At 45.2% G+C, this 21,565-nt stretch overlaps 1 protein-coding gene across 4 annotated transcripts in view; it reads left to right on the forward strand.

Moving 5' to 3' along the window:
• Window positions 1–21,565, forward strand: part of LOC110531968 (proline-rich transmembrane protein 3) — a 47,932-nt gene that overhangs the window by 20,776 nt on the left and 5,591 nt on the right. For all 4 annotated transcript variants that reach the window (XM_036987866.1, XM_036987865.1, XM_021615515.2 and 1 more), the window contains exons 2-3: window positions 15,378–16,289; window positions 18,157–18,429. In XM_036987866.1, coding sequence (XP_036843761.1) covers window positions 15,461–16,289; window positions 18,157–18,429 — 1,102 coding nt within the window. In that variant the 5' untranslated portion in view covers window positions 15,378–15,460. The remainder of the gene's footprint in view (window positions 1–15,377; window positions 16,290–18,156; window positions 18,430–21,565) is intronic.

Consider the following 21,565-nt stretch of genomic DNA (forward strand, 5'->3'; position numbering starts at 1 on the left):
AGGAGGGACCATTGTACTTGGCCAATGGAGAACCTACCACTCCCTTGGGCTGGATTAGTATAATAATACAACTGCATGGTGAGACTATTAACCTTCCTGTGGCAATTCTTGCAGATTCAAGCCTTGCATTTGCTGTAGTCCTTGGCCTAGACTTCCTGTTCTTTAGTGGACTGACCATCTCGATGTCCGAACCCTCCTATCGGCTGCACTCTGACTATTCTCAGCCTCATCCATTTCAACCTGGTAATGCACTGATTTCAGGTTGGAGCCTGCTACATTATGCAGAGTCCGGACAAGGTCAAGTCAGAGACAGAGAAAATATAAAGAGACAAAGACAAAAACATGTTCCATCAGTGAAGTCTGAGAACCCAACTATCACCCTGATTACCGCCGTACCCCCCCTTCTATCAGAGAGCAAAAGCAAACCTGATGCTGATTTCTACATCAAACAAGCGGTGCAACAGGCATGTCTGTCGGATGATGAAAGGTGGCAGCTATCCCAGATGTTGGACGTGAACAGTGAGGTCTGTACTCTTACACTCGGCCGTACAACCGTCTTCAAACACAAAATCTATACCCGGCATGAGGTCCCTATTAAGCAGCGTCCCTACAGGCTGTCCCCCGCCAAACTGGCCATTCTCAATGAACAGCTCAAAAGCATGTTGGAGAATGGAATTGTGGAACCTTCTTTTTCCGGATGGGCTTCTCCGGTTGTCCTGATTCCTAAGAAAGATGGTGGATATCGATTCTGTGTGGACTACAGGAAGCCGAATGCCATAACAGAAAGTGATGCCTACCCTCTACCAAACATAAATGACATACTGGAATCTCTGGCAGGAGCATCCATCTTTAGTAATCTGGATCTGAACAGTGGCTATTGGCAGGTGTCAATGGATCCCGCTAGTCAGGACAAGACTGCCTTTGTCACCCCTGCTGGTTTGTACTCCTTCAAAGTCATGCCTTTTGGTTTGAAGAATGCTCCAGCAACCTTCCAAAGGTTGATGGAGACTGTCATGGGAGATCTGAGGGGTAGAAATTGTCTTGTGTATCTGGATGACATCATAATCTACTCCTCCTCTGTCGCGGAACATCTGCAAGACATTCAGTCCGTCTTCGACAGACTAAAGGCTGCAGGTTTGACCTTGAACTTGAAGAAGTGTCGTTTCTGTCTGCCAGAACTCAAGTTCCTTGGTCATGTGGTTAATGCTGAAGGTATCCATGCAGATCCAGACAAAGTTGCAGCCGTGCAGGAATTCCCAATTCCCACATCCCTCAAGGCTGTTCAGCGGTTTCTGGGTATGGCTGGATGGTACCACAGGTTTGTGCCTGACTTTTCAAAGGTAGCCGAACCCCTCAATCACCTTAAGAAGAAAGGTGTGAAATTCCAATGGACCCCTGCATGCCAAGGTGCATTTGAAGCACTCAAAAACAGTCTAATTACTCCTCCAGTGCTTGGACATCCTAACCTGAATGCTCATTTCATTGTGTACACGGATGCAAGTCAAACAGGACTTGGAGCAGTCTTGGCTCAACAAACAGGACTTGGAACAGAAGAAGTTCTTGCCTATGCAAGTCGCACCCTTAATTCAGCCGAGAGGAATTATTCAACGACTGAAAGGGAATGCCTCGCTGTGGTCTGGGCTTTGGAGAAATGGAGCTACTACTTGGAGGCAAAGATCTTCACCGTTGTCACAGACCACGCTGCTCTGCAGTGGGTTCTGGCATCAGGCAAGACCAACAGCCGTCTTATTCGCTGGTCTATCAGACTGCAGAAGTTTGACTTCATCATTGAGTATCGCAAAGGAAAACTGAACGTTGTACCAGATGCCCTTTCTCGGATTACAGAGACTGCCAATGTTTGTCCTCCCTTGTGCAGTACCTATACTACCGCTAAATGTCTGGATGATTCCTTTCCTCTGGATGATGAGAGTGTATGGAGAGCACAGCAGAAGGATGCTGCCATCATGGCGATCCACAAGAGTCTGTCTGAAGAAGACTCCAAGAGTCGCTTCAATGATAAGTATAGCATAATTCAGGATAAAGTGTATCGAAAAACTCCAAGAGGGGATGGAATACACAGCACCCATTATCGCGTCTTCATTCCCTCTACATTGTGTGACCAGATAATCCAAGCTTATCATGCCAATCCCATGAGTGGCCATCTTGGAGTTTTTAAAACTTATCGAAGACTACAAGAGGTGGTTTACTGGCCAGGCATGTGGGTTGATACCCGGAAGTTTGTACAGCAGTGTGAAGTCTGCCAGAAATACAAACCAGACATTGGCAGACCTGCCGGGAAAATGCAGCAGACCGTGGTGAACCACCCAAATGAAATGTTGGGAATTGACCTCATGGGACCTTTTCCTCCCAGCCGGGGGACACGGAATGAATTTTTATTGGTGGTAGTGGACTACTACACACACTGGGTGGAGTTGTTTCCCCTCCGCAAAGCCACTACATCAGCCATTGCTCTAATTCTGCGAAGGGAGGTTTTTACCAGATTCGGAATTCCGGACCAAATCCTCTCTGACCGAGGTCCGCAGTTCATATCAGGAATATACAAAGAGCTCTGTACCTACTGGGGTGTAATTGCCAAGTTGACCACAGCCTACCATCCTCAGACCAACCTGACCGAGAGGGTAAACCGAACCCTGAAGGGGATGATTGCTTCATTCGTGGGGGATCAGCACACAAGGTGGGATCAGCATCTTCCAGAATTTCGCTTTGCACTGAACTCTGCCGTGCAGGAGACTTCTGGGGTCACTCCCGCCGAACTCCACCTGGGAAGACCACTAAAAGGACCGATGGACAGGGTCTTGCAAAGTTCGAATGTTTCACCTGACTGCCCAGCGTTTGATGCCGTACAACACCACCACACCTTGCTAGCCAGAGTGGAGGCCAGCAAAACCAAAGCCAAACAACGACAGCTGAGAAACTATGACAAACATAGACGAGACGTGTGTTTTCCACCCCAGTCTCGTGTCTGGGTACGTTCACATCATCTGTCAAAGGCATCTAAGAAGTTCACTGCCAAGCTAGCTTCGAGATGGAAAGGTCCATACCGTGTAGTGCAGCAGTTGGGACCAGTGAACTACTTGGTCTGTTTGGAGGACACTGGGGAAGATGTCAGGACAGTGCATGTTGTTGACCTAAAGCCCTGCTACCCTACGGCAGAAGAGCTGGATCGCAGGCAAAAGCAACACCTGCAGGACCTCTTCGTGGAGGACTCTGATGAGGAGGACTTCCCTGGTTTTGTGTAGCAGGAACATGAACCTGTCAAAGCCTGCGTCCTCTCTGTTTCTACAGGCATTGTTTTTTCATGGGGGGAGGAGTGTGGCGAAATCTGCACAGAGCCTTCACCGTGCACTGCCACTTTAAGAGCGCATGAGCAGTAAGGAAGAAGAATATAAAGAGAGCTCGTTCAGCTCTTTGGGGAGGGGCTCTTTGGTGGCGCGACAGTTTGATTGTGTGTGCTGTGCTGCAGAAGTTTTGTTTGTGTTCAGCGTGTGTAGTTTATAGAGTATTTAACTCAATCATTGGTGTAATCGCTCTAGGTCGTGGTTGTTTTAGTTTGGAACCACGCCCGTTATGGATCGCATGGATTAGTAGCAACATTGTTGCGAAGCTTTAACATACAAACCAACAAACCATCGGACAGTCAGACAGTACACCTGCACGCCTGAAGACCACAGCTAAGATCTCTCTTGTTCTCTTTTTCTCTTCCCTCTATCGTTCCAGTGCTTTACCCTGAAACAGACTCTCTATTTTTCCAATGCACTTCCTATTGAAGTTCATTAGAGCTGGACTATTATTGCCCTGCCAGAAGTATTTGGACATTTTAGTTAAAAGGGAGGTTGCTTGCAAGTTGGGTATTGTTATGTAAACTGTATTGAGATGTACTAATGACATGTGGCCGAGAAGACTGGACATTTTTAAGGCCTTTGTTGTGTCGATGAACACCCCCCCCACATTCATACCCTCTGCACTCATCCACTAGACAATAATACAGATTATTGCAAATCCTATGTTGATGACTGGGTTCATTATTGTATGAAGTTGCTGTTGAATTGCTCTGCCAGTATTAGTATTATTGTATGAGGTATTCTTGTTGGGGTTACCCCTGTGCTGTGATGTGGGTTTTATATGGTGGGTATTCTCTTTTCTCTCCACTGGCTATCTGGTAAACAGGCTACACTCTAGGCAGTCTCTTCTGCTGATGTGTGTGGGTCTGGTAGTGGTTCTCTCTATTCTACTCTTTTCCTTTCGGCATGGTTAATACCTGCCTGGCGCCCGAACAAAAGCTTTCTTTACCCTCTCTAATAAATACCGCTACAGAATTGGCGCCCGAACAGGGACTTGAAGAGAAACACCCATGACACCATCCACACAAGGTTGAATCATGTCTTTTGTTGGAACCCCATACTGTGTCAATGTGGACACACCTGATGGTAATCATGTTCGGGATTCTTTCATTCAGGAAGGACTTAATGAACTAATGGAGTTGGATAGCACTGACCCTAATCCCCAGGTTTCTGGCTCACCTATAACATCTCCACCATTACCCTCTCCTCAAACCCTTCCGGTTACCCTGTCTAGAGAGACTGGGAGAGGTGTCTCTGTGATCCCTGGACAACTGGAACATCAATGGACACACACCAATCATAGTTTGACAATGCAGGAGAATGCCATTCGCAAACTCAGTGAATGTGTGGAGGCTCATCAGACAGATGCGCAGAGGAGGTTGGATTACCTTCCCTGTCAAATGGAGGAAAACCAACAACAAATTGTTCAGAGACAGAAATATTTACAAGATTCTCTGAAGCAGGATATTCAAGGAACTGCACCGGTTCAAAACACAAATGGAAACTAACCATCATTTAGTCATACTCTTTCTTGAGGACGAACAAAAACAGAGAGCAGAGGAGTCAGCCTCTGTTGTGAAGGGAGTGTGTTCTTATCTGAAGGAAGTTATGGAGGACATGAAGAACTCTCTCACAGGGGAACTACGATTTTTGATTGAACAGACTCAAAAGGACACCGTTAATGAGATGGAAAAAGCACAGAAGGCCACAGACCTTCAACTGGAAGGGCTGCACCAGGAGGTAATGCAGTGCTTTTCCCTTCTGGACAAATCTTCTGCACCGCCCTCAGGTTTTACCTCTGCCACTGGCTTGGCCAGTAAGGTAATAGGAACAGGTAGTACTACAAAAACCCCTCTGAAGATACTGTTAAACAACAGAACTCCCGCTGCCACTGTCATGCCTCCTCTAGAGCGCTCCCTCCCTATCAAACTACTTTTCCCCACTTTTGGCAGCCCAGAAGATGATGTTGATCCACTGTTTTTCTTATCTAAGTGTAATGATTTTCTTTCTATCCGGCCCCTTACTGACTTGGAGGTTCTGGCCACCCTCCGCAGTGTTCTCCATGGTACAGCAAGAGACTGGTGGGAGATCTCCCAGGTTGACACATGTTCACGGGCTGAGTTTCAAAAAATATTCCTCTTAGCCTTCCTCTCAGAGGACTATGGGGATGAACTGGCGGAACGTGTTCGTAACAGAGTCCAGGGTGAAGCAGAGCCAATACGGGACTTTGCCTTCTCCTATCGAGTTCTATGTAGAAGATGGAAGGCTGACATTACTGAGCAGGAGATGGTCAAACTCCTTCTTAAGAACATGGTTCCCCGCCTTGCTAGTCAACTTCGAGAACGTGTGCAAAATGTGGATGATCTGGTGCGGCTTGGGACTCAGTTTGAGAAGGACTGGAAGCGCCACCTCCAAACTAAAAACCCGGTTCCCTCATCCCAGTATACCAATAACTCTCCTGGGGCTAAACCGTCTCAGATATTTGTACCCAAGATCCAGGACAAAAGTCCAGTTATGTGTTGGAGGTGTAAAGTCCAACATCCTCCAGATTCTTGCCCGCTCTATGTCCAGCGTCAGGATTCAGGAAAAGGTCGGAAAGGACCGAAGACTGAAAGTCTAGACAGGCGTGGTGGCTTGCATACAGCCTTAATGCCCACCATGAAGCCTTTAGACAGCACAGCTAGCGGTCTTATTCCTATTCCGCAACAACTATTGGTTCCTCTGACTGTTAGGAACTGGAGAGGGAAGGCCATAATCGACACAGGGGCATCTTACACCCTGATGCAAGAGGCCCTGTGGCAGAACATGGCATTACCTCATGAGGAGCTACGAACATGGGAGGAGGGACCATTGTACTTGGCCAATGGAGAACCTACCACTCCCTTGGGCTGGATTAGTATAATAATACAACTGCATGGTGAGACTATTAACCTTCCTGTGGCAATTCTTGCAGATTCAAGCCTTGCATTTGCTGTAGTCCTTGGCCTAGACTTCCTGTTCTTTAGTGGACTGACCATCTCGATGTCCGAACCCTCCTATCGGCTGCACTCTGACTATTCTCAGCCTCATCCATTTCAACCTGGTAATGCACTGATTTCAGGTTGGAGCCTGCTACATTATGCAGAGTCCGGACAAGGTCAAGTCAGAGACAGAGAAAATATAAAGAGACAAAGACAAAAACATGTTCCATCAGTGAAGTCTGAGAACCCAACTATCACCCTGATTACCGCCGTACCCCCCCTTCTATCAGAGAGCAAAAGCAAACCTGATGCTGATTTCTACATCAAACAAGCGGTGCAACAGGCATGTCTGTCGGATGATGAAAGGTGGCAGCTATCCCAGATGTTGGACGTGAACAGTGAGGTCTGTACTCTTACACTCGGCCGTACAACCGTCTTCAAACACAAAATCTATACCCGGCATGAGGTCCCTATTAAGCAGCGTCCCTACAGGCTGTCCCCCGCCAAACTGGCCATTCTCAATGAACAGCTCAAAAGCATGTTGGAGAATGGAATTGTGGAACCTTCTTTTTCCGGATGGGCTTCTCCGGTTGTCCTGATTCCTAAGAAAGATGGTGGATATCGATTCTGTGTGGACTACAGGAAGCCGAATGCCATAACAGAAAGTGATGCCTACCCTCTACCAAACATAAATGACATACTGGAATCTCTGGCAGGAGCATCCATCTTTAGTAATCTGGATCTGAACAGTGGCTATTGGCAGGTGTCAATGGATCCCGCTAGTCAGGACAAGACTGCCTTTGTCACCCCTGCTGGTTTGTACTCCTTCAAAGTCATGCCTTTTGGTTTGAAGAATGCTCCAGCAACCTTCCAAAGGTTGATGGAGACTGTCATGGGAGATCTGAGGGGTAGAAATTGTCTTGTGTATCTGGATGACATCATAATCTACTCCTCCTCTGTCGCGGAACATCTGCAAGACATTCAGTCCGTCTTCGACAGACTAAAGGCTGCAGGTTTGACCTTGAACTTGAAGAAGTGTCGTTTCTGTCTGCCAGAACTCAAGTTCCTTGGTCATGTGGTTAATGCTGAAGGTATCCATGCAGATCCAGACAAAGTTGCAGCCGTGCAGGAATTCCCAATTCCCACATCCCTCAAGGCTGTTCAGCGGTTTCTGGGTATGGCTGGATGGTACCACAGGTTTGTGCCTGACTTTTCAAAGGTAGCCGAACCCCTCAATCACCTTAAGAAGAAAGGTGTGAAATTCCAATGGACCCCTGCATGCCAAGGTGCATTTGAAGCACTCAAAAACAGTCTAATTACTCCTCCAGTGCTTGGACATCCTAACCTGAATGCTCATTTCATTGTGTACACGGATGCAAGTCAAACAGGACTTGGAGCAGTCTTGGCTCAACAAACAGGACTTGGAACAGAAGAAGTTCTTGCCTATGCAAGTCGCACCCTTAATTCAGCCGAGAGGAATTATTCAACGACTGAAAGGGAATGCCTCGCTGTGGTCTGGGCTTTGGAGAAATGGAGCTACTACTTGGAGGCAAAGATCTTCACCGTTGTCACAGACCACGCTGCTCTGCAGTGGGTTCTGGCATCAGGCAAGACCAACAGCCGTCTTATTCGCTGGTCTATCAGACTGCAGAAGTTTGACTTCATCATTGAGTATCGCAAAGGAAAACTGAACGTTGTACCAGATGCCCTTTCTCGGATTACAGAGACTGCCAATGTTTGTCCTCCCTTGTGCAGTACCTATACTACCGCTAAATGTCTGGATGATTCCTTTCCTCTGGATGATGAGAGTGTATGGAGAGCACAGCAGAAGGATGCTGCCATCATGGCGATCCACAAGAGTCTGTCTGAAGAAGACTCCAAGAGTCGCTTCAATGATAAGTATAGCATAATTCAGGATAAAGTGTATCGAAAAACTCCAAGAGGGGATGGAATACACAGCACCCATTATCGCGTCTTCATTCCCTCTACATTGTGTGACCAGATAATCCAAGCTTATCATGCCAATCCCATGAGTGGCCATCTTGGAGTTTTTAAAACTTATCGAAGACTACAAGAGGTGGTTTACTGGCCAGGCATGTGGGTTGATACCCGGAAGTTTGTACAGCAGTGTGAAGTCTGCCAGAAATACAAACCAGACATTGGCAGACCTGCCGGGAAAATGCAGCAGACCGTGGTGAACCACCCAAATGAAATGTTGGGAATTGACCTCATGGGACCTTTTCCTCCCAGCCGGGGGACACGGAATGAATTTTTATTGGTGGTAGTGGACTACTACACACACTGGGTGGAGTTGTTTCCCCTCCGCAAAGCCACTACATCAGCCATTGCTCTAATTCTGCGAAGGGAGGTTTTTACCAGATTCGGAATTCCGGACCAAATCCTCTCTGACCGAGGTCCGCAGTTCATATCAGGAATATACAAAGAGCTCTGTACCTACTGGGGTGTAATTGCCAAGTTGACCACAGCCTACCATCCTCAGACCAACCTGACCGAGAGGGTAAACCGAACCCTGAAGGGGATGATTGCTTCATTCGTGGGGGATCAGCACACAAGGTGGGATCAGCATCTTCCAGAATTTCGCTTTGCACTGAACTCTGCCGTGCAGGAGACTTCTGGGGTCACTCCCGCCGAACTCCACCTGGGAAGACCACTAAAAGGACCGATGGACAGGGTCTTGCAAAGTTCGAATGTTTCACCTGACTGCCCAGCGTTTGATGCCGTACAACACCACCACACCTTGCTAGCCAGAGTGGAGGCCAGCAAAACCAAAGCCAAACAACGACAGCTGAGAAACTATGACAAACATAGACGAGACGTGTGTTTTCCACCCCAGTCTCGTGTCTGGGTACGTTCACATCATCTGTCAAAGGCATCTAAGAAGTTCACTGCCAAGCTAGCTTCGAGATGGAAAGGTCCATACCGTGTAGTGCAGCAGTTGGGACCAGTGAACTACTTGGTCTGTTTGGAGGACACTGGGGAAGATGTCAGGACAGTGCATGTTGTTGACCTAAAGCCCTGCTACCCTACGGCAGAAGAGCTGGATCGCAGGCAAAAGCAACACCTGCAGGACCTCTTCGTGGAGGACTCTGATGAGGAGGACTTCCCTGGTTTTGTGTAGCAGGAACATGAACCTGTCAAAGCCTGCGTCCTCTCTGTTTCTACAGGCATTGTTTTTTCATGGGGGGAGGAGTGTGGCGAAATCTGCACAGAGCCTTCACCGTGCACTGCCACTTTAAGAGCGCATGAGCAGTAAGGAAGAAGAATATAAAGAGAGCTCGTTCAGCTCTTTGGGGAGGGGCTCTTTGGTGGCGCGACAGTTTGATTGTGTGTGCTGTGCTGCAGAAGTTTTGTTTGTGTTCAGCGTGTGTAGTTTATAGAGTATTTAACTCAATCATTGGTGTAATCGCTCTAGGTCGTGGTTGTTTTAGTTTGGAACCACGCCCGTTATGGATCGCATGGATTAGTAGCAACATTGTTGCGAAGCTTTAACATACAAACCAACAAACCATCGGACAGTCAGACAGTACACCTGCACGCCTGAAGACCACAGCTAAGATCTCTCTTGTTCTCTTTTTCTCTTCCCTCTATCGTTCCAGTGCTTTACCCTGAAACAGACTCTCTATTTTTCCAATGCACTTCCTATTGAAGTTCATTAGAGCTGGACTATTATTGCCCTGCCAGAAGTATTTGGACATTTTAGTTAAAAGGGAGGTTGCTTGCAAGTTGGGTATTGTTATGTAAACTGTATTGAGATGTACTAATGACATGTGGCCGAGAAGACTGGACATTTTTAAGGCCTTTGTTGTGTCGATGAACACCCCCCCCACATTCATACCCTCTGCACTCATCCACTAGACAATAATACAGATTATTGCAAATCCTATGTTGATGACTGGGTTCATTATTGTATGAAGTTGCTGTTGAATTGCTCTGCCAGTATTAGTATTATTGTATGAGGTATTCTTGTTGGGGTTACCCCTGTGCTGTGATGTGGGTTTTATATGGTGGGTATTCTCTTTTCTCTCCACTGGCTATCTGGTAAACAGGCTACACTCTAGGCAGTCTCTTCTGCTGATGTGTGTGGGTCTGGTAGTGGTTCTCTCTATTCTACTCTTTTCCTTTCGGCATGGTTAATACCTGCCTGGCGCCCGAACAAAAGCTTTCTTTACCCTCTCTAATAAATACCGCTACAAGAGGCACTGCAGATAGTGCTGATGACTTGGAACTCGCCCCAAATGATGTACTGGTCCATCCGAACCACACATGAACAATGGAATCTGTATTTGGAGAGCCTGTTTCTGTCCTGCCCTTGACTTTGGTGCAGAGTATGTGATGTCTATAGCCTCTTTGTTGCAAAATTCCCTGATCTTCTGTGGTGGTTAAGTTTATCTCTCCTCATTTGAGGGTAAATAAATTATCACACAAGTCAGTCATACTTAAACTAAATCTTTATTAACTTATTAATAAGGGATACAACACACACATATAAAGTGAATTGATTGAGTGCTCTACAATAATGATGGCTGGTCGACAAATCACTCTTAGGTGATTCGTTGAGAGCCCCGAGATAAAGGTATAAAGGTATTTTATAGCCAATAAACACCCCCTTCAGTCTACATGACAAACAACAGATGTATGGAATGGGTCACAAGGTTAAGATTTGTATGAAATATACTTATAATTCAGAGCAGACAGGATCTGCTGTAAAAACTATTTTCATTGTGTAAAAACCAGGGTCTGGCCCTGGTGTCATCTCTCCCTGGTACCATATAGAACAGAAACATTAACTCATGCTCTGGAATGCAGTCTCTTTAGGTTTTATCACCCAAAAGACATCGTAAATCTCCTGTCAGTGTTAAATCTCCCAGAGGCCCATCCTCAGTAGAACACACCCAGATGAGTGTTCTAGCAACCCATTATTCTGTTGCATAAAACAACCTTTTGATGCAATAACAGTATTAAAACATAACCTTGTAATTGCTCTTACACTTCTCAAAAATAGAAGTTTGTCTAGCTGTGTCCAGTCCAGGTGGTGCTTGTACAGGCAGACCATCTATGACAGGAAGGATGTCAGCGTTGCACAGCAGCTGAAACCTGGTCTTGACTGAGTCTGAACACTCTTTGGCGACAACAACACCAGGCTCCAGAGCATCGAAGCTGTAAAACAGGAAATAACAAAAAAACATAGAGAAGACATTACAACCTTGCATAACATCAATTCACCTCCCAAGGTTAGATAATAATAATAACCTCATACAATGCAATAAAAATGATATTCACCTGAAGTGCTGGTACTGCTAGATCTATAGCAGCGGCCTAATGTACAGAGTCAGGTGTTGTTGCCAGCCATAGCTTTCAACCAGCACCGTGCCATCCTCCAGTCCAACCAGCTGTGGGATGTTGACCCGTCTCAGTGCTGTGCTTCACAACACCAGCAATCTCAGACAAAGTGGTAACTCTAGTCTTTCTGAAGTGCTGCTTGATGAGGCCGAAGCACCAGTCAGAGGCAAGCTTGTGATCAGGAACTGAAGGTCCAGACTGGGGTGGAGCTTGCGCATGGTCCGCCAGGCACAATACCAGAGCACAAACTTGTTCTTGTTTTGGCCACTGCAGTTATCACAATTCAGGTCCACATGTGTTTCCCCAACTCCGTAGTTGAAAAGTGCATGTAGTTGATGACTGGGCGGCTGCCTTTTCTGGATGACATGCCTTCATCAATCAAGTAGTTGACTTGTTGTGGTATTCCTTCACAGCAGACACCAAACAAGCCACACTAGTGAGGATTTTAAAATGAGATGGGACCTGGCTGCATAGGGTCAGAAGGACAGTGCACCTGGAAACAACAAAAGAACATAAAGATAAATTAAATGTATTGTCTCACCCCTGTCAGTCTGTCTTTACACAGCTCGGTGAAAGGTATTTGCCTACTTCCCAATTATATATTGTGTGTGTGTGTGTATCTCTCCATCTCTGTCCGTAATCAGTATAAAGGAGGAAATAAAAGCTGTAATGCATCCTGATGTCTTGCTTGCTGGTTCAGTAGGGGCCCCCAGAGACAGCTGCAGGTCTTGACAGGTGGTCTTGCAGTCAGCAACCATCATCTGGTAGACAGACCGCTCACTCTGAACAAGTGCTTGCTTGGGCCAGCTCTCTTTTTGATGGGAGACATTAGACCATTCTCCTTGTATGACTGGTGGAGGAGAGTCAGGCGTGTTGTATCTAGACTCTTACCCGTATACATGGATGAACGCTTCACCACAGACTGTCACCCCTTTCATTAAATAAAACATCCTGTCGTTTCCGTTTAGTTTGTACAGCTTGCATGTCCCCTTGTGTCAAGTCACTCAGGTTCACATGGTCTGATTCATTTTCAGAGTCAGAGAAGCCAGCATGGTACGATCATCCTCCTGAAAGTAGTCCATTACAACCTTTTCCCACTGACCTTTGTCGATAGTGCCTGATAAATTCAGGGCAGCAATGTTATGGAGAGCAGTAGCAACACATTAGCAGTTCTCCATGTCTAACGTTGTATCTTTAGAAAAAACTGCAGCTAATTTTAAAGACTGAAGACGGCAGACCAATCCAAAACTCATCTCTCGGCATTTCCAGCCCATTCATTATCTCAGCCAATCATGGCTAGTGGGAAGGTTCCTGTCTTTTTCTGTGGCTAAACCAACTAGTCTATTAATTTAACAACTTTATTCGTATTTACAGATGGCATACTAGTTTGTTATTAAGGCACATGAAAGTTCAAATGTTCAAGAAGGCGTTTCTGCCAAATAACGCATTTTGATAAAAACATTTCAAATGCCTCTCCTGTTAAGTCGTGACTCATGACATACGCCTGGTTTCCTGAAATTAGTTACACTTTTCTGTTACTTCCTTTCACACCGCCTGATATAGAGGTCCTGGATGGCAAGGAGCTCGGCCCTATTGATGTACTGGGATGTCCGCACCCCCCTCACCACCTGGGGTCAGCCTGTCAGGAAGTCCAGGATCCAGTTTTCAGAGGAATGTGTTCAGTCCTAGGGTCCCACGTATGGCGGCGAGGTTGGAGGGAACTATGTTGTTGAACGCTGTGCTGCAGTCAATGCACAGCATTCTCACATAGGTATTACTCTTATCTTGGTGGATGAGAGCAGTGTGGAGTGCAATTGAGATTGCATCGTCAATGGATCTGTGGGGCGGTAGGAAAACTGGAGTGGGTCTAGGGTGTCTGGGATGATGAAGCTGATGTGTGCCATAACCAGCCTTTCAAAGCACTTCATGATTACAGATGTGAGTGCTACAGCGGTAGTCATTGTGGCAGGTAGCGTTAGAGTTCTTGGGAACAGGAATGATGGTGGTCAGCTTGAGACGTGGCGATTACAGATTGGGACAAGGAGAGGTTGAAAATGACTGTGAATATGCCTGCCAACGCCCTGGTTAAAAAACCTTACTCACGTCGGCCTCGGAGAGCGAAATCACCCAGTCCCCTGGGTCAGCGGGGGCCCTCGTAAATAGCTCGGTGTTGTTTTTGCCCAAAGAGTAATAAAATGCATTGAGTTCATCTGCTAGAGAGGCATCGTTGGGAAGATCACGTCTGGGTCTTCCTATGTAATCCGTAATGGACTGTAGCCCCTGCCACGTGTCGGGTGTTGGAGCCTGTGTAATAGGATTGCACCTTGTTCTTATATTGTCCTTTTGCTCTGTTGTTTTTTTTTTTACTGATATAGGGTTATAACCATCAGCCTACCACCCTGCATCCCACTGCTGACTTGCATCTGAAAATAAGCAGGGTTGGTCCCTGGATGGGAGACCAGATGCTGCTGGAAGTGGTGCTGGAGGGCCAGTAGGAGGCACCCTTTTCACTCTTTCCCCCCAGGGCAGTGATTGGGAACATTACCCTATGTAGGGTGTCGTCTTTCGTATGTACGTTAAACGTGTGTCCTGGATCTCTGTCGTCGCTAAAGATCCCATTGCACTTATCGGAAGAGTATGGGTGTAAAACCCCATGTTCTGGCTATATTCCCAATATGGCCACCTAATCAATCCCAGCTTCCAATTGGCTCATTCATTCCCCTCTAACTATTCCCCAGGTGTTTGCTGTAAAGGAGAATGTGTTCTCAGTCAACTGACCTGATAAAATAAGGGTTAAATAAATATGAATATTGCTTATCTCCTATTATGTATTGATTTCCTTTTCATTCTTTATGCGGTGTGCACTGCACGGGAACAATATCTGGTTGTTTGACCCTTATTTTACCAGGTGACTGAGAACACCTTCTCATTTACAGCAACCACCTGGGGAATAACCAGGGAGAGGAGGGGGGTGAATGAGACAATTGTAGGCTGGGGATGATTAGGTGACCGTGATGGTATGAGGTCCAGATTGGGAATTTAGCCAGGACACCGGGGTTAACACCATGACCATTGTAATGTTTGTATGGCTGACCCCAATTAGTCGACTGGTCGATTGTTTGGTCATTAGGCTGTTGTTCGACCGAGATTGTTTTAGTCGAGCAGTAACATATATATACAGTGCCTTGCGAAAGTATTCGGCCCCCTTGAACTTTGCGACCTTTTGCCACATTTCAGGCTTCAAACATAAAGATATAAAACTGTATTTTTTTGTGAAGAATCAACAAGTGGGACACAATCATGAAGTGGAACGACATTTATTGGATATTTCAAACTTTTTTAACAAATCAAAAACTGAAAAATTGGGCGTGCAAAATTATTTTTTAGTCGGGGACAGCCCAACATTTTTTTCAATTAATCCGGTAAGGAATGGGTTGCCAACTGGAGATTGTTAAAAGAAATATGTTATTTCACTCATTCATTCATTCATTCATTTGTGTATGCTGCTTATGTGGTTTCATGTGTGGTCCCCTAGAGCTGTACGAAGTTAATGTGTAAAGGAAATATGGAGAGGTGCTCTGCGGAAGTGACATTTTATTCCCCGCATCCAAAGGCCGTGGCGCGCATGTTATAATATTCACTCCTATACTGAGTTAACCTGATCCATCATTCTCTGTTCTGTCTGTGTCTACAGAGCCCAGTATGAGGATGGTGTGACAGACGGCTGGAAAGACAAATAGAGGGACTGTAGAAATCATTACCATCAACAGCCAGACCATGGCCACTGCATCCATCCTCACCCTCCTCCTCCTCCTCTCCTCTCTCCATCCCTCTTCTGGCCAGGTGATCGTCAGCTCCTCCTCCTCATCCTCCTCTCTTCCAGACCCTGTCATCACTCCATCCCTCAAACCCAGTCTGCCCTCCTCTCGTCCCAGAGGTCGGAGCGACGGGTCTGTCAGAGTGATCAATACGGATTGGCCCACAGAGGGAGGCGGTAGGGGGGAAGGGGGCTCTGACCTGGGACAGGGTGGGGGGGAAATGGGCACTCCCACAACACAGACTAGAACTATAGACCTCAGTCAATCCCATTCCCCCTCTCAGAAACTCAACATTGGGTCTGCCCAAAGCCAGTCCACTTCTGTTGAGGCTAGGACAGGTACTATGGTAACCCCAGAACCAAGTGGGGTTGCATCTGCAAAGGGACCAACCGCGCTCCCACCCACCAAATCCTCAGGTGCTGAGCCAGTGACATCAGGGGGCAGGGAATCTGATGGACCAATCGTACCAAGGGATGTAGATTGGCAGATGACTGGATCAGGAAGTGAATTTGTCCCTACAGTGATGGCTGTTGTGAAAAAAGAGTCACCGGTTGCCTTGACAACGTCAGATAGAATGGCACAGTTCCGGCCACAGGCTCAGACGGCTTTCAGCGGAGGGCCATCATCCAAGATGGCCGAAGCACAGATGACCCCGAAGGTCAGCCTCACTGTCCAGCCCCGCCTATCTGCCCTGACAACAGCCAAAACAATCCTTTCCACACAGTCACCTGACATTAGATTGACAGTCGTCACTGTGGTGTCAACAGTCCGTGGAGGAGTAGTGACAGGTGAGTACCTAAAGATAAACTTATATGTACAGTACCAGTCAAAAGTTTATTTAGACTATTTTCTATGTTGTAGAATAACAGTGAAGACATCAAAACTATGAAATAACACATATGGAATCATGTAGTAACCAAAAAAGTGTTTATATTTAAGATTCTTCAAAGTAGCCACCCTTTGCCTTGATGACAGCTTTGCACCCTCTTGGCATTCTCTCATCCAGCTTCATGAGGTAGTTACCTGGAATGCACTTCAATTAACAGGTGTGCCTTGTTAAAAGTTAATTTGTAGAATTTCTTTCCTTAATGCATTTGAGCCAATCAATTGTGTTGTGACAAGGTAGCTGTGGTATACAGAAGATAGCCCTATTTGGTAAAATACCAAGTCCATATTATGGCAATAACAGCTCAAATAAGAAAAGAGTAACAACAGGCCATCATTACTTTAAGACATAAAGGTTAGTCAATCTGGACAATTTCAAGGACTTTGAAGTTTCTTCAAGTGCAGTCGCAAAAACCATCAAGCACTATGATAAAATTGGCTCTCATGAGGACCGCCACAGGAAAGGAAAACCCAGAGTTACCTCTGCTGCAGAGGATAAGGTCATTAGAGTTACCAGCCTCAGAACTCTGTTATTAACTGCATCTCAGATTGCATCCCCAATAAATGCTTCAGAGTTCCACTGACAGACACATCTCAACATCAACTGTTCAGAGGAGCCTGCATATATTTCATGGTCAAATTGCTGCAAAGAAACCACTACTAAAGGACACCAGTAAGAAAAAGGGACTTGCTTAGGCCAAGAAACACGAGCAAAGGACATTAGACCGGTGGAAATCTGTCCTTTGGTCTGATGAGTCCAAATGTGCGATTTTTGGTTCCAACCGCCGTGTCTTTGTAAGACGTAGAGTAGATGGACGGATGATCTCTGCATGTGTGGTTCCCACCATGAAGCATGAAGGAGGAGGTGTGGGGGTGCTTTGCTGGTGACACTGTCAGTGATTTATTTAGAATTCAAGGCACACTTAACCAGCATGGTTACCACAGCATTCTGCAGTGATATGCCATGCCATCTGGTTTGTGCTTAGTGGGACTATCATTGTTTTTCCAACAAGACACTGACCCAAAACACACCTCCAGGGTTATTTGACCAAGAAGGAGAGTGATGGAGTGTTTCATCAGATGACCAGATGACCTGTCCTCCACAATCACCCGACCTCAACCCAATTGAGATGGTTTGGGATAAGTTGGTCCGCAGAGTGAAGGAAAAGCAGCCAACAAGTGCTCAGCATATGTGGGTACTCCTTCAAGACTGTTGGAAACGCGTTCCTCATGAAACTGGTTGAGAGAATGCCAAGAGTGTTCAAAGCTGTCATCAAGGAAAAGGGTGGCTACTTTGAAGAATCAAAAATATATTTTGGTATTTTACCAAATAGGGCTATCTTCTTATACCACCCCTACCTTGTCACAACACAACTGATTGGCTCAAATGCGTTAAGAAGGAAAGAAATTCCACAAAGGGTGGCTACTTTGAAGAATCTCAAATATAAAATAGATTTAGATTTGTTTAACACTTTTTTGGTTACTACATGATTCCATAGTTGTGATGTCTTCACTACTACTCTACAATGTAGAATATAGTACAAATAAATAAAAAATCCTTGAATGAGACTGGTAGTGTAGTTTCAGAGGAATATGTTTTAACCTACAGTAGAAGTACTAGTGGAGTAGTAGACGTTCATCCATAACTGGAGCTTGAGTACTGTGTTATAATCTCTGAGTGGTTCTTTATCATGTTGTTAGATCTTTTGAGTGACATTTATGTAGTTGTCAGCAGTGGGGCTGCTTCATGTCTCTTGTGTCTTTCTTCAGGTAATATGACAGCTAACACTACTACAGCCACAGACGGACCAATAGTAGGACAGACCTCCACTGTGACATTACCATCTCCCATAGCAACCACTCCTGGCTCAACCAATCATCAGCCAAGTACCACAGCACAAGGAGCAACCACCACAACTAAAACCAATACGACGACAACAAAAGAAGAACCCAGAAATACTTCAATAAGCACAACCAATCAACCGACAAAGGCTACTGAACCAGGAAGAACTACTAGTACCACCAAACAGTCTGCCAAGACAGGTAGAGAAAGTAGGCTTTTGGGTGTTGTAGTTCCCTGGGTGGAAATCAAAAGCCGCTTTGACTGGGCCTAAGTATCCTTTTTATTTATGCAGCTGGAGTTTTTACTGGAAGTTCCTGGAAGAGGCTCAAAGGAGGGAAGAGGCAGAGACAGAGTAGGTGAGAGAGGGATGGAAAGTGGATGTGCCCAGGGTAGACTCAGGCAGGAAGGAGAGGAAGATGGACAGAGAGAAGAGCATAGAAACAATGTAGCACACTCTTAAAAGTAAATATGCCTGGAACACCTTTTGGGTTGCTACACAGATGAAATATTTTTAATAATATATCAGAAAAATGGAGGTGGGGCTTATTGGAGCCGTGGCTTTCAGATAATTATTTTTGGCCACCCATTAGAGTAAATGTAATTCCTGTTCATCATGTTAAGTTTGTACACTACAAATAAAGTTATAAAAATTGAGTGTTTATGCATATTACATATTTTAATATAATATTAACATAGCTGACTACCTATAGTAACTGTTCCTAGTTTGGGATTTGACTAGGCACTTGGGGAACTCATAAAACTCTGTAAGCCTCATTGAAGCTATAAAACGGTCAATGTTCAACCTTAATATGACAATACAACTGAAGAGATTAACAGGAATTACATTTACTCTAACGGTAGGCCAAAAAGTATCTATCAGAAAGCCACACACCACATACTAAGCCATGCTACATTGAAACATTAAAGGGTCCTCCAATAAACCCTCAACTAACCAAAGGTGCAAATATGAACCATTGACTAGCCATGCTTCCTTGAGGATCTCCAAGGGTTCCTTCCAATTCTAAGATCGTAGAGAAAAGAAGAAAAAGAGATAAAGGATTAAAGAGTGATGCTGAGAGTTTGAACAATGGAAGGGGATAGCGAGGACATAGAAGAGTAAGGAGGTAGTGAGTGAAAGATAAAGTAAGGCAGAAGGAGTGGTAAGGGTATAGAAAGTACACAGGGTGAATAATGAAAACGAGATGGATGAGAGAGTGATGGAGAACAGGAAGAAGTAGAGGAGAGGAAAAGCAGACAGAAAAGGAAAATAATGACACGTGGGGTCTCTTTGATACTATCAGGACAACATTTGAGCCACGTTTAAACAACCCTCCATTTGGTCTGTTGTCCCCAGGAGTGTACTGAAACTGAATGACTATGCCTCTTTACAGAACACTGAGGTTGATAGGTTAACTAATGGCTCATAATAATGATAACAGAGAGATGCTTATATAGTATGTGCTTTCATAGTTGTCAGCTATACTCTGGTCATTATTTGAACTGGCTAGCCAGCTAGAATGAACAAAAGCATTGTTTAGAAATAGCTTTTGGTTGCCTGGCTTGCTAGGTTGACATTTACTGAACTAATTTTTAAACGGATGGGTTCATTGATGTTGAAATAGAGAAAGTATGCTATTTGGAGACCTGGACTGCTGATATAATCATCTCGCTATAGGACAATTGTCTACAGACATGTCGATAGACGGACTGTAAACCAGCCTTTAAACTTTTTTCATGTCTGTGCAACATGGAAACTGACAGTCGCAATCTAATTGTCTACAGACATGTTGTTAGACCACGTATAAGCTGGCCTTTAGGACTCAAAGAGCTCTGAGTGTTCTGTTCACCATTTCTTTACTTCTCCAAGTGTGTGTGTGCGTTCTTGCGTGCGTCAGCTAGCGAGCACGCACGTGTGCATGTGTGTGTGTGTGTGTGTCTTTAGAGAAGGCTGGGAGAGACTGGTAGAATTTACGATTACAAATTGTCTGAGATTAAAGTTGAGCCAAACCCCATATATTTCTCGTTTGGACAGCATACAGTGCATTTGGAAAGTATTTAAACCTTTTTCTACATTTGTTACGTTACAGCCGTATTAAAAAATTGATTAAATATAAATATTTCCACGTCAAACTACACACAATATCCCATAATTACAACGTGAAAACAGGTTTTTAGAAATTTTAGCAAATGTATTAAAAATAACAGAAATACCTAATTTACATAACTATTCAGACCCTTTGCTATGAGATTTGAAATTGACCTCAGGTGCATCCTGTTTCCATTGATCATCCTTGAGATGTTTCTACAACTTGATGAGGTGACCAAGAACCCAATGGTAACTCTGACAGAGCTCCAGAGTTCCTCTGTGGTGATGGGAGAACCTTCCAGAAGGACAACCATCTCTGCGGCAAACAAAATTCTCTGGTCTGATGAAACCAAGATTGAACTCTTTGGCCTGAATGCCAAGTGTCATGTCTGGAGGAAACCTGGCACCATCCCTACGGTGAAGCATGGTGGTGGCAGCATCATGCTGTGGGGATGTTTTTCAGCGACAGTTGCTGGGAGACTATTCACGATTGAGGGAAAGATGAACGGAGTAAATTACAGAGAAATACTTGATGAAATCCTGCTCCAGAGCGCTCAGGACCACAGACTGGGGTCAAGGTTCACCTTCCAACAGGACAACGACCCTAAGCACACAGCCAAGACAACGCAGGAGTGGCATCAGGACAAGTTACTGAATATCCTTGAGTGGCCCAGCCAGAGCCCGGACTTGAACCCGATCGAACATCTCTGGAGAGACTTGAAAATAGTTGTGCAGCCACGCTCCCTATCCAACCTGACAAAGCTTGAGATGATCTGCAGAGAAGAATGGAAGAAACTCCCCAAATACAGGTGTGCCAAGCTTGTAGCGTCATACCCAAGAAGACTCAAGGCTGTAATCGCTGTCAAAGGTGCTTCAACAAAGTACAGAGTAAAGTGTCTGAATACTTTGTTTTTCCTTTGTGATTATTGGGTATTGTGTGTAGATTGATGAGGGATTTAAAAAAAACAAAGTATTTAAAAAAAATTAAAAATTTTTTAAAATGGAATTGTGATTGGAGTGTTATTGGCTTAACAGGATAAGGTGGAGCTCTCTGGGAAAATGATTTGCTTGTTTTACCTTGAACTGCAGATCGTATTGTGTATGTGCATTTTCATGTGTGAACACGTGTGTGTCAGAGAGAGAGCGAGAGAGTGTGTGAAGGGAGGGGGAACAGGCATATGTGATAGATATTGTGGCAGGTCTTTGATAGTTTCAATTTGTGTCATGTGCTTCATGCTCCATTCCCACAG

Source organism: Oncorhynchus mykiss, chromosome 9 (genome assembly GCF_013265735.2).
Source record: "Oncorhynchus mykiss isolate Arlee chromosome 9, USDA_OmykA_1.1, whole genome shotgun sequence".
NCBI lineage: Eukaryota > Metazoa > Chordata > Actinopteri > Salmoniformes > Salmonidae > Oncorhynchus > Oncorhynchus mykiss.